This window comes from Ochotona princeps, chromosome 12 (genome assembly GCF_030435755.1).
Source record: "Ochotona princeps isolate mOchPri1 chromosome 12, mOchPri1.hap1, whole genome shotgun sequence".
Taxonomy (NCBI): Eukaryota; Metazoa; Chordata; class Mammalia; order Lagomorpha; family Ochotonidae; genus Ochotona; species Ochotona princeps.
The window spans coordinates 12896514-12909611 of record NC_080843.1 but is presented as its reverse complement, the minus strand read 5'-3'; the positions used below and the strand labels follow the sequence as shown (position 1 = coordinate 12909611).

Below are 13098 nucleotides of genomic sequence, written 5' to 3'. Positions count from 1 at the left end.
ATTGAGCTCCAAATTCCAGCGATCATGGCCCACACAGCACACGGAGGCAGCTCGCTCTGAAAGACCGAGGGGCCTGAAGTATCTGTTTCCACAATTATCTTTCCTTGCTTCTTGCTCTCTTTCTTTAGCTGTCTGCCTTTTAGCCGTTTTCTCGCTCATTAATATGTCCACTGGAGATGGAAAGGCAGAGGAGGGGCTCTTCCCCCTGCCTTTCTGCTTATTAGTGGCTTTGCTTAATGGTTTCAGAGCAAACAGTCCTAGACAATTGGCCCAAATGACGCACCTGGGTAAAGAGTGCTGATGTTAAGTGGTCCTTAGTTCTTCATTGAGGCTGTATTTAGAGTCAATTTATCTTAAGAGAATATGTTAAAACTCTAAGCAGGCCACAGGCTGTTTTCCCACATCTAGAAACTGTAGTGAATTCTGTCCCCTGGTATTGAATCGGAAGCATTTATTAAGTCTCTCAAAGGATATTTTCCTGGTAATCTTTTGTTTACTACTTTGAATCACTGCTAAGGGCAACTTTCTCAAAAGGGTTCAAGAATAATTGAATCTGTCACATCCACATAATAATTAAAATGTCCTATAATTTGGCATGCCAATTTAGATGCCTCGAATGTGTAATTTTACTTAAGCATAACATTACAGTGTATAACCACTTCTCTTGACGCTGAAGGAGAGGAGAAAGTGTAATTTTAAAATACAGGTCTCTTGCAAGCCAAAGACTAAGTAAATAAGTGAATCAAATTGCTTTATAAAATGATGAACTTACTATTCTGCAAAAGCAACAAGCCAGCTTTTAAAAAGCACCATCACAGTGATGGTGCAAAGACGACCTCATTTTTAATGGTAGGAAAGCACACTGCTTCCTTGGCCATGCCTCGTCTTCTACTAAACTTATTCACATTTGAGTATGTAGTTTTTCCATTCTCCCTCATATTGTCTGAAAATACAGTAATGCCGCTTAGGTTAGTAGTTCTCAAAGTTGACCGTAACTGAAAGGAGCACAATAAACAAAACACTAATGTTCTCAAAAAGCAGGGGGAGTGACAATGTAATTGACAGAGACTTTTGGTTAAAATGCTTTGAGCCTTGTAAATTAGAACAATTTAATGACACTGGATTTTGTTTTGTCCATCTTCAATTTGGGAGATGATAGAATTGCAATGAGTCATTAAGATGGTTGATAACTTACTAAAACGTAAATTTTAACCTTTGTAAGAACACAACTTAAAGCATAATGTAAAACAAATCTCTTACGCTGTTTAATATGCACTATAACAAAATATGGTATCTTAAAATGAACTTATTGCTTCACATGGATGAATTCACTAGGTTGCAGTGATGATAGGCCCTTGCATCAAGATATAAAGAATTAGCTGAAAAAAAGGTTGTTGAACTTGAAAAGGAAAAATAAAAAGGGCTGAGTTGTTGCTTCTATAATCATCACCGTTAACTCTCAGAATACACACACAAAAAAAGAGTAAAGAACAGCCTCTTATCTTCCTTCTCACCTACCTATCAATCCATCCACACATCCAGCCACCCCCTCTACACCTAGTACTGAAGGGACTGTCTACTGCAAACTCAGCATCGGCACTGAGAGTTAGGGATGAGCAAAGCACGTCAGTCTGCTGAGAGCCGAGATGAGGACTAACGCACAGGTCCACGGGATGCCCCACAAGGAGCAGGAGCCGACACCTGTACACATGTACATCTGTACATCTGCTGAGAGCAGAGGTGAAGACTAACGCACAGGCCCATGGGATGCCCCACAAGGAGCAGGAGCCGACACCTGTACACCTGTACATCTGTACATCTGCTGAGAGCAGAGGTGAAGACTAACGCACAGGCCCATGGGATGCCCCACAAGCAGCAGGAGCCGACACCTGTACACCTGTACATCTGTACATCTGCTGAGAGCAGAGGTGAAGACTAACGCACAGGCCCATGGGATGCCCCACAAGGAGCAGGAGCCGACACCTGTACACCTGTACACCTGTACATCTGCTGAGAGCAGAGGTGAAGACTAACGCACAGGCCCATGGGATGCCCCACAAGGAGCAGGAGCAGAGCTGGGAGTCCAATCCCGCAATGAACCTTTCTTTCCTCTCATGTGAATCCGCACAGAAACACAATGACATTTACTATCATGAATGACTGGAGGGCAAAGAGAATTTCAGACATTTCTTTTTCTGAGATACTATTTCCTTTGGATAGCATATGACTCCACATAATTTACAAACATATGCTTGGAAGCATAAACATGCCCTCTGTCCATTTCCACTGTATTTAGCGTTCTCAGGACTCAGAATGTATTTACTGTGTGTCTGTGAGAGTGTGTTCAATGTAATTTGAATGAATTTTCACTAATTATTTACCTTATATGGCCGACATTTATTGCATACTTATTGTATTCATACCCTATAAGCCCTGGCAGATGCAAAATCAGGTACCTCCTTTTAACTTCAAACAAAACAAAACAACGCAAAAAACACAGAAGCAAACACTCAAGTCACTGTAATGCCAAACAACAAAAAAAGGCAAACCACCTCTGGCCACTAGATGGGGTACAGTGGGGTGCGGTGGGAGCGCAGTGGTTCCCCCAGGCACAAGGACACTCTGAGCTGGCACACCTGTCACCTCCTGAAGGGCAGTGTTGTGTGGTTTCTCTTTGCACTGTTGCATCTTCAAGGCCTGACAACTGCATGCGACAGGTGAACAGGCATCCAGTGTACCTTGGCTAAAGGTCAGCAACAAAGGAAAGAAGATCCAGGGCATGACTGGGTGACTATCTAATATTGCACAAGAGTACAGGATGGAATTAAGGGAGAAAAGGGTCTGGTAAACCAGGGAGGAGAATAGGGTGTGAAGGAACACACCTGTAAATTCAAGCCTACGGCAAGAGAGAGCACTGTGAGAAAAAAGAGCGTGGAGAGGAGGGCAAAGGCCTGAGATGAATTAATATTTAACACTGGAAAAGGGAAAGAAAGATGGGACAGACAAAGGCACATGGGGTTAAAACAAGTCAACACATCAAGAAGAGAATTTTACCTTTTGGCTTTTACAGTTACTGGTTTGATCAAACACCTTCAATTTTTTTTAGAAAAAGCAAACACAAACTCAAAATACACATCTGTTTCACTTTTTTTTGGCACCGAAAAATGGACAGAACTCATTTTGAGGGTTATCTTAACATCTCTCTTATCTGTCAGAGAAGCCTCCAGAAGTCTCCCACAGGGTCTGCATCACTCCAACAGGACCTAGGCACAGCCGTCAAGTGAAGCACACGGAAATGCCAATGCGATAGCTCTCCCTCGGCCCCAGATCTCTCCAGGAACGCCAACCTCAAATCACTTGCTGCTCTCCAGTAGATTAAGGAAAAATGCATTCTATCGGGTGAGTCAGGCAGTTACATAAGCTCAAGGGAGGTGATTATCAGCCTCAAATATCTGCAGATAGCAGAGGAAGCTGTCCTAGATGTAAGAAGTAAGTGGACCCGATGGCAGAGGATGGCAGAAGTGCTTGGGTCCCTGCACCCATGCAGGAGGCCTTGAAGAAGCTCCTGACTCCTGCGTATGGCCTGGTCTAGCCCTGGCTACAGCGGCAATTTCGGGAGAAAACCAGTGGGTGGGAGGTCTGTCTTCACCTCTCTGTAACTCTGACTTTCAAATACATAAAATTTTTAGAAAACCACACATATGGACAATGATTCAGAGATAGAAAAAAAATGTAAGTGTTCAAAATTCACCAGAAAACATTGGTAGGTGGAGCATGAAGCAGACTGGCCCAGGCAGCGAGAGAGTTGATTGCTTCAGGGGTTTCTGGTGGACCAGGAGGTCACGTGTGTGCACCAAATGCTGACTGAGAAGTAGAAGGGGTAGATGACAATTCTGTCAAGTGCTATGGCTCCTCACCGTCTCCCTGGTTAGCAGGATGTTTCAAACTGACAGCACGTCTAAGTCTTAGACAATAATACCCCAGGTACTGTGCTGCTCAAGTACAACAAAGTGTGCCTGGCACACTCAGAAGCAAAGGGTTTATTTGGAATGGGTCCCTGACTCTGCTGAAGATCAGGTGGCTTTCTGTCGGGAATCCATGGAGTGGGCCGAGGGCTTCCAATAAAAGATTACAGTGCCACTCAGCTCCTGTAGAAGCTGAATGCTTCCCGGGACAGTCAGTAAAATACACAGAAAAGTGACAGGGAACAAACAGAATGAAAGAGCAAGATGGCTATTAGGGTGGTTGTGGATCAGACCTGCTCATCTCCCGTTCCGGCTTGTGCTTCCCAGGGTAACTGCAGAATGTGCAGATTCTTAGAAGGAGGGACAGCCTGGATGCGCAGGACCTCACTCGTGTCCTTCCCATGTTAGGCTGTATTTGAAGTTAGGGATAATGGCCCACGCAAGTTCGGGCCTTGTTCCTCTTGTCCCAGTAGCATGAGGTCCTTCAGAGCTTTACCAAGTGAGTCCTGTGGTCCCTGAGGGAGATAAACCACAGCAGGCTGCCTTGTGGGGTTTCTTGGCTGAAGGGCAAGTGGCACAGTGGACTATCCTTCCTGGGCAGCCTTCTTAAGTCGTGGAGGATTGTCCCACGATGGCTTGTGTGCTAAGGACCCTGGTGCTGTCCTGTAAGTGAGCTTGCTTTTCATGTAACTCATGGCATGTGAGTGTGTGCAGTCTCCACGGACATGGGTATCGACCGATAAATGCAGCCCAGGCCGTGGACAGAAGTGTGTAGCCTCCTCACTCTGGGGGTTGGCACAGGCTGCTGCCCTTTGGTGTCCTCCGTGAAGTGGTGCCCTCCACCCCCAGCATTGGTTAACACTAGGTCTATTCACAAAGAAGTTACCTGTCAATTGGCCATGTAAGAACACATGAGTCTGAGAAGGCAGACTGAAGCAGAAAGGGTGTGCAAAGCTAAAGATGATCAAAGCCTTAGTTTTGAGTCACTGTCCTGCTTTCTTGAAAAGTCACATAACCACACACCAAAGTCTGTGGGAGTGGCCTGTACCTGCTGTGGATCGGCCCCACTGCCTGAAGCTCACCATAGCCTGGCTGGGACCACGCCGCTCCTCCTAGGGCTCTGGAGAGTATGGCACAGGCTAAAGACATAGCTTCAACACTGACAGTCTGGGGTTTGCTCAAAAGTCCCTAGTAAGGCTCCCATTTGACCATGCAAATGGGGAAAGACAAGAAGTAACAGTCTAGAAACTTTCCCCAAAATCAAAACAGGAACATTCATAGTTATTAGACACAAGAAGTCTGGACCATCCAAATAGCTGAGTATACTCTACCAGTGATTTCTGATGTACTACAAGGGTCTTGTTAAACTTGATTCCTTCTCTGTCACTTTATCAGTGACACTGGCTGGGGTTCCCAAGTTAGATGACAATCAGTCCATAACTGCAGGTTGAGGTTGGATTGGAAATAACTTGCATTGGGGCCAATGCTGTGGCATGGCAAATAAAGCTGTTGCCTAAAGTACCAGCACCCCATATTGGTGCTTGTGGAGTTCTGGCAGCTGTACTTCCAATCTAGCTCCTTGCTAATGCACCCGGGAAAGTAGCAGAGGAATGGCCAAATGTGTGGGTCTCCACATTCGTGTGGAAAGCCTGCAGAAGATCCTAGCTCTTGACTTCAGACCCACCAACTGAAGCACTTGTAGCCATTTGGGAAGTAAAACAGTGGATGGAAGCTCTCGCTCTCTTTCCAAGTAAATAAATCAGTAAGAAAGGAAAGGAAAGAAGTACAGAAATGAAAAGAAAAGAATTTGTGTAAGTCTGCAATGTGGCACAACTCCCTGCAATGCCAGACCCACATCAGAGCAGCCAGAGGACGGGTACAAGTCCTGATGCTCTGCTTATTTTCTAGCTCCCTGCCTGGGAAGGCAGCAGAGATGGTCAATTACTTGGATGCTTGCCACCCACAGGAGAGACTTGAAAGGAGTTCCTGGCTGCTAACTTTGGTCTGGCCCAGCCACCATGGTCATTTGAAGGAGCAGAAGATACAAGATCTTTCCTGCATCTTTGTCTTTTAAATTAAAGAAAAAAAAAGTAAATCTCTTTTTGAAAAAGACAAGAAAAGAATCTGTATTATCATGGGCTTGTTTCAGCCATCTATTTCTCCTTTGAGGGATGTTTTTCTTACAATTTTATAAAGCCACAACATAAGATTTATTGAAGCTGAGTAAGCTTGTGTGTGTGTGTGTGTGTGTGTATAAGCTATTTTTACTTATGGGGGAAAACAGAAATTTTGCTACACGCGTACAACACAGAAAGATTGGATTAAGCTGGGTGACATATCTGGAGCCTTACGCCCATCATTGTTTTGGTAAGACATTTGAAATTTACTCCCAGTTACTGACTGCTGTCACTTTATCATGGAATAAATCTCACAATTTACTTGTTCTAAATCAAACTTGGAACCCTTTGACCAATCTCTCCGTTTCCTTCTTCTTCCCCACCCTCGGCCTCTGGTAAAATTATCGCAGACTCTGTGCCCAGCCTATCTTACTTGGCACAGTATCTTCCAGGTCAATGCATGGTGTTGCAAACAAACAGGATCGCTGTCTTGTCTTTCTTGAAGCTAAGCAGTACTTCGTTATTTATGTATACCACATTTTCCTACCCATTCATCCACTGGACACTTAGGTTGACTCTGTAATCTTGGCTACTGTGACTAACGCTGCAATGAACATGGAGAGTATTGGTATTCCCTCACCACACTGAGCTCAATTTCTTTGGATATATACCTATTAATGGAACTGATGAATTGGGTTATATAGTAGTTTCATTTCTAGTTTTTTTTTTTATAAAAATATATTTCTGTATAAAGTCATATTCTTCAAACATTTATCTAAAAATTTGTTAAGACTGACAACCAGACACAGAGGGCTTCCAGCTATTGGTCTCTTGCCCACATGTCCTCAGGACTGGGCCAGGCTTGGGACATCAGGCTGGGTCTCTCCTGTGAGCAGCGCCTCAGATGTCACCTGCCTCCCCAGGTCTGCCTTAGCAGGAAGATGGAATCAGGAGCCAAGAATTAAAGCCAGGCACCCTAATGGGGAACCTGAGAATCTCCAATGACATCCTGACAGGTCAAGGCCAGTCCCTCCTTGAGAAACCTGAACACCATATAAATTCACCTTCTCAATATCACGTGCAAGAAGTGTTTTTCTGAAAATGGTCTAATCATTGCCCTCCCCTCCCAGATATCCCCCAAACTGAGAAATTTTGCAGCCTTACCCAACAACTTCCTGCTGGTTCAAATAAAAGACTGAATTTTTGACGACAAAAAAATCCCACAAACTGAAACAACCGTGACACAATGAAAACAACAGAGTCCTATCATCCTGTAGTATGACCCAGCATCACAAGCCTGTGTTTGGAACATTGTCATCAGTTGGCTATGCAAAACACAAGACAATTCAAATCAATATCTAGTATAAAAACAGGCAGAGTTGTCTGGGAATGTAATCTTCAATAGCAGTGAATGTCCACTTATTGCTGGGAATCAGAGGGAACAGGAAAAGAAAATTAACTTTTAAGGGATTTCCATCAAGTTTCCATAGCGAGAAAAACTAAAAGCGGAAGTGGCGAAACGCCACTGCGGGGACTCACCATGATCTTATCGCTGTCGATGATGGTGTTGAGGCGATGCGCAATGGTCAGCACGGTGCACTGCTCGAACTTCTCCCGGATCTTCTTCTGTATCAGCTCATCGGTTCTGGAATCCAAGAAGTAAAATTCATCTCAATAAAGGCAGCAGAAATTGACTCCAGGTAGGTTATGTAATAATCTTCTAAGAAAATACTTGTTTTTATTGGAAACGCAGATTTACAAAGAGAAGGAGACACAGAGAAAAATCTTCCGCCCACTGGTTCATCCCCCAAGTAGCCACAATGGCTGGAGCAGAGTCAATCTGAAGCCAAGAGCCAGGAGCTTCTGCCAGGTCTCCCACATGGGTGCAGGGTCCTAAGGATCCTGGTGCATGCAAACAAGGACTTTAGCCACTAAGCTACCATACCCATGTAATAATGCTTTTTAAAAAAATCAATAACAGTCTACTTAAAAACTTATTCTTTATCTTTCACACATACAGAAATGAAACTTAATTTTCGTTATTTTTTATACAATGGAAAATATGTTTACCTACAAATTGCTTTGAACTATCAAATGTTGTATTAAAGACTAGAACTTCCTTACACGCCAAATGCTATCAATTGCACAATAAGGCATTTATTGGTCTCTTCCCATTTTCTTAAAATTAATGTCCTTAAGATATCTCCTTGGGGCATTAACATTTGTGAGCATTATTCAATGGCTTCCATGCACTACACACAACATCCAGATTCAGTTCTCCACTGAATTTGGCACTGTACCTTGGGTCCACATTTGCTGTTGCTTCATCAATAATCAATATTCGATTTTTCCTGAGAATGGCCCTGGCAAGGCACACCAACTGTCTCTGCCCAACACTAAAATTAGATCCCGACTCTGCTAGTTCCGTATCCATTTTGCCAGGAAGATCTTCGATGGTTTCTTTAAGTTGTACCTGCAGATGTTGAAAAAAGAATGATGTTTTCATCCACAAGACACTACTGAAGACAAAGCGCCTTAGAGGTTAGAACTATGAGCTCCTGAAGCCAGCGTTGAGGCTTTGTAGGTGGAAATCCTATGTGGATGCCAGTCTGCACCCCACCTGCTCTACTTCCGGTCCAGCATCCATGCTAATGGCCTGATAAAGGCAGCTCAAGTATTTGGGCCCCTGCACCCATGTGTAGATAGAGAAGTGAGTCCTGGCTGGAAGATCTCTCCCTGTCTGTGAATCTGATTTTCAGGTAAATTAAAATTAAATAATTAATTCACATACATATATTTTAAAAATTATTTATTTCTTTATTTACTTAAGGAAAGTTAGATTTACAGAGAGGATGAGAGACAGAGAGAAAGATCTTCCATCCACTAATCCACTCCTCAAGTGGCCACAACAGCCAGAGTAGAGCCAATCCAAAGCCAGCAGCTAGGAGCTTCTTCCAGGTTACCATGTCAGGCCCATAAATTACTATTTAAAAGGCAAAGCAAAACAAAATCCTGTGAAGCCCTATATGATGTGGCTTCAGAAAGTTTGTGGAATTAAATGGTGAGTTTAGGGCCTGGTGCAGTAGCCTAGCAGCTCAAGTCCTCGCCTTGAATGCACTGGGATCCCATATGGGTGTAGGTTCTAATCCTGGTGAACCCACTTCCCATCCAGCTCCACTTCCCATCCAGCTCCCAGCAGAGATTCTGGACTCCTGGCTTTGGATCGGCTCAGTTCTGGCCATTGTAGCCACTTGGGGAGTAAATTATCGGACGGAAGATCTTCCTCTCTGTCTCTTCTCCTCTCTGTATATCTGACTTAAATATAGGGTAGAGGGGAGAGAACGATGTTAACATATTTTGGCTTACTCTCAAAGTGCCTGCAATAGCCAGAGCTGGGTCAGGCTGAAGCCAGGAGGCCCAAACTCAACCTGATCTCTCACAAGGGTGGAAGGACACAAATACCTGAGCAATCCCAGCTGTCTCCCAGGGTTACCAGGAAGCTGGATTGGAAGCAGAATAGTGGAGACTCAAACCAAGCACTCCTACATGGGATGTGCTTGCCCTAAGTGATTTAATGGCCTGTTCAACGAGTCCATACCTAGTGAACATTTTAGAAGGTTTCTGTATGTGTGTATATATTTAAACATACACAGAGAGTAGGAGGAGCATGCGTGTCTTCCCATCTACTGCAAAGGCTGAGCGTGAGGCTGATGCTGAAGCTGGGAACCAGGTCTTCTATATCAGTGGTAGGCATCCAACTCTCACAATTACTACAGCCTCAAAGGGTCTATGTTAGCAGCAAACCAAACCAGGAGCCAAAGCCTGGGATCAACCCCGGGCATGCAACTATGGGACATGGGCATATTTATATGCAGGCTAAACATTCACCCTGAAAATATTTCAAACCCGTACATAACTCGTTTTTCTAACACACATTTTTCCATGAATTTTTTGGAGACCCCCTCATTCCATACTTGTAAAAGCCACATGACAGTGAGAGTTAGTTCCAGGTAATATTTAGTAGAAACAGAATACAGTCAACTCAGATCAGAAATGTGTTGCTTGAAGAGTACCCAGTGAGCCCCAAGATGCTGGTCTGTTTCCATCCATATGTAGCCTCTCCATGCTGTGCCCTTCCTTTCATTAAGGAATTCCCAGGATCTTAAATAAAATCCTTATTTTGGTAAGGCACAGGAAGGTTAAAAAGAAATCCTTCTTTAATTTCTAGTTGAGAACGACTGCCAAATTCTACAAAGAACAAAATGGCACTTGCCTAACGGCTAGAAGATTAAGAGGCTCCAGTGAACTTTGAAGGGGTCAAAAATGTTTTAAAACTCGACTGCTGTGATGGTTGCACAACTCTACATGTTTACCAAAACTGCTCATCACAATTATTTACAGAAGGGTTTCCAGAACACACATCTCATTTAAATCTCAGAGCCCTCCTTTACCTGAACTCTGTCTGCCAGGTGACATCCACCAAGAACTCTCTCAAAACCAAACTCCCTCTCCCAACACAGAAAACATTTCTGTATGTTTTAAGCCAAGTTTCTCAAAATATATTCTGCATATAAGTTAGTATGATGAAAGCAAAAAATTAAAAACAAAGAAAATGACTCGATAAAGAATGGTGTGATAATCCTACCAGATATCTAACCACTTGGAAGATTTTACTTAATGGAAAAATGAAGTGAAAATACAAACAGTAGGACATGGTATCCGCTATGTCAACAAAACTGGAGCTTGTTGTGGGGACAGTGCTCCCCCATGTATGATCCCACATGCAAGAGCAGCCAAGTACGACAACTCATGGAAGCCAGGACACAGCATAATATCTTCCTGCTTCCAGAAGATGGAGTGTTTAATCCATCTCCATAAAACTGGTTCATTTCAAAAAATATCTGGAGGAATTTCATAGAACAAAAACCAAACTTAGAGTCTCCTTGAGAGACACAGTGGTCAAAGAGTCAATCCAGCTCAGCCCACCAGGTTGATGAGTGATGGGAAAGAAGCAGGTGCACAGAACTGCAATGTCAAACAACACACCAAGGGGAAACGAGCAAAGTGTTCACGGAACCATCTATGCTAAACTAATAATGTAACTTGGAGCTGCACCCCTGAGGAGTCAAGAGCCAGTGCTCCGAGACAAGGCTGGACATGATAAGGGTATTCAGTGTTGGGAATCAGGTAAATATTACATAAAATCTGAAGTCTAAGAAAAAAAAATATATGCATGGACTTCAAATACAGCTTACTAAAACAAAATGTATGTATTGGTGCAGTTAAGACCCTGCACTGACGATTTTAAAATGGGAGATGTTAGCCTCGTCAAGGTCCCCTCTATAATAAGGGAGAGGCCCCATCAAGGTCCCCTCTATAACAAGGGAGAGGCCTCGTCAAGGTCCCCTCTATAACAAGGGAGAGGCCCCATCAAGGTCCCCTCTATAACAAGGGAGAGGCCCCATCAAGGTCCCCTCTATAATAAGGGAGAGGCCTCGTCAAGGTCCCCTCTATAACAAGGGAGAGACCCCATCAAGGTCCCCTCTATAACAAGGGAGAGGCCTCATCAAGGGTCCCCTCTTTCAAAATGTATTCGTAGGCCTGTAAATACCCAAGGTGCCTGAACTGGACAAAAGTGGTGGCAAAGATTTTATCAGCTTTCTCGACATGGTAGTCTAGTGGCTAAAGTACTCGCCTTGCACGTGCTGGGATCCCACATGGGCACTGATTTGATAATACTGGACTATGCAGATGGATGTTTCTCATGACTGCAGCCATGCTGGAAGGAATACACTGGAAGAAATATCCTCATCCTTATCTCTAACTAAGGTGACATATCATCCAAGATGGGATGCTGGACCTTCCTTCACGTTGTCCATGTCTACCTACACAGGAATAAGGGCCATGAGGCAAAAAAGAATAGACATGCTTTTTAGGAACACTCTGCCTTCATTTATGAGGAGGATCGGGAGGATGCCCTCTGCAGCATCAGCAAGTGCTCCAGTGCTCATCAAGGATCGGAACAGAGGAAGAGGCCAGTAGAGGCAACGGACACAGTGACACGACTGACAACCGGAGACATCTCACAGTTTATTAGATAATAGCGTTGCACTGCTCTTCAGCTTTTTGGATGAGATACCTGAATTATGACATGTAAGAAATGTCTTGATCCTTAGGGAACACGAATTTACATATTTAGGTGGGCATTGCACCTTAGTGGACATGTCTTTAATTCGCCTTCAGATGATTCAACAAAGAGATCACAAAAGAGAGGAATCAAATGTGGCAAGCTACGGACAACTGCAGAATCTAGGTGAGCGGTCTGGGTGAAGTGGTCACCAACTTATTGCTTGGTATTTTTAAAAATAAAAAAAAATGAAGCTTTAGAAATACCCTAGGCTTGAGTCCTTCTTGGCTTTGCCAACTAGACCGATCCCTAAGTTTTCTCCATCTTGGTTTCCTCGCCTGTGAATAAGATCATATTGTTATTGTAAGGAAGACATCTATCTCTTAACATGTTGGTGTATATAATGAGTCTGTACGTGTGTTGCTGAAAGTGACAGAAAAAATGGGCAGACGGAAAAAATCAATATATTTGCCTATTACTAATGATGGTATCAGCCAGCAGTTTGCTGCTTCAGTTTTGTCACTGCATTTCTTGGTGCCTAACATTATAATGCACTTAATGCACTTACTTATCTTCTACTTTCCCCACAAGATGTTAAGCTCCAAGAGAAAGGAGCTTTTATCTCTCGATAAATCCACAAAGCTTATATGAAAAGTCCTCTCTTGCTGAATGAATAAATAAAGCTACAATAACAGCTCATTTTGTGCCATGTCTATTTCCAAAAAATTAATAAACCCATGTTTAGGTTATTCCAGGTGCATGAAATATAAATTTCACAATTTTCAAGTTGATTTTACACAAATTTTATGATGTCCCCTCATATAACCAATACAAAAGTCATTTTTATTAAAAGTCTTTTTAAGAGAACTACATTCTTATAAAACTTAAT

At 43.3% G+C, this 13098-nt stretch overlaps 1 protein-coding gene across 2 annotated transcripts in view; it reads right to left on the bottom strand.

The window, feature by feature from the left end:
- ABCC4 (ATP binding cassette subfamily C member 4) overlaps positions 1-13098 on the bottom strand; it is a 237727-nt gene that overhangs the window by 10458 nt on the left and 214171 nt on the right. For both annotated transcript variants that reach the window (XM_058670536.1, XM_058670537.1), the window contains 2 exons: positions 8383-8555; positions 7622-7727 (listed from right to left, as the gene is read on the bottom strand). In XM_058670536.1, coding sequence (XP_058526519.1) covers positions 7622-7727; positions 8383-8555 — 279 coding nt within the window. The remainder of the gene's footprint in view (positions 1-7621; positions 7728-8382; positions 8556-13098) is intronic.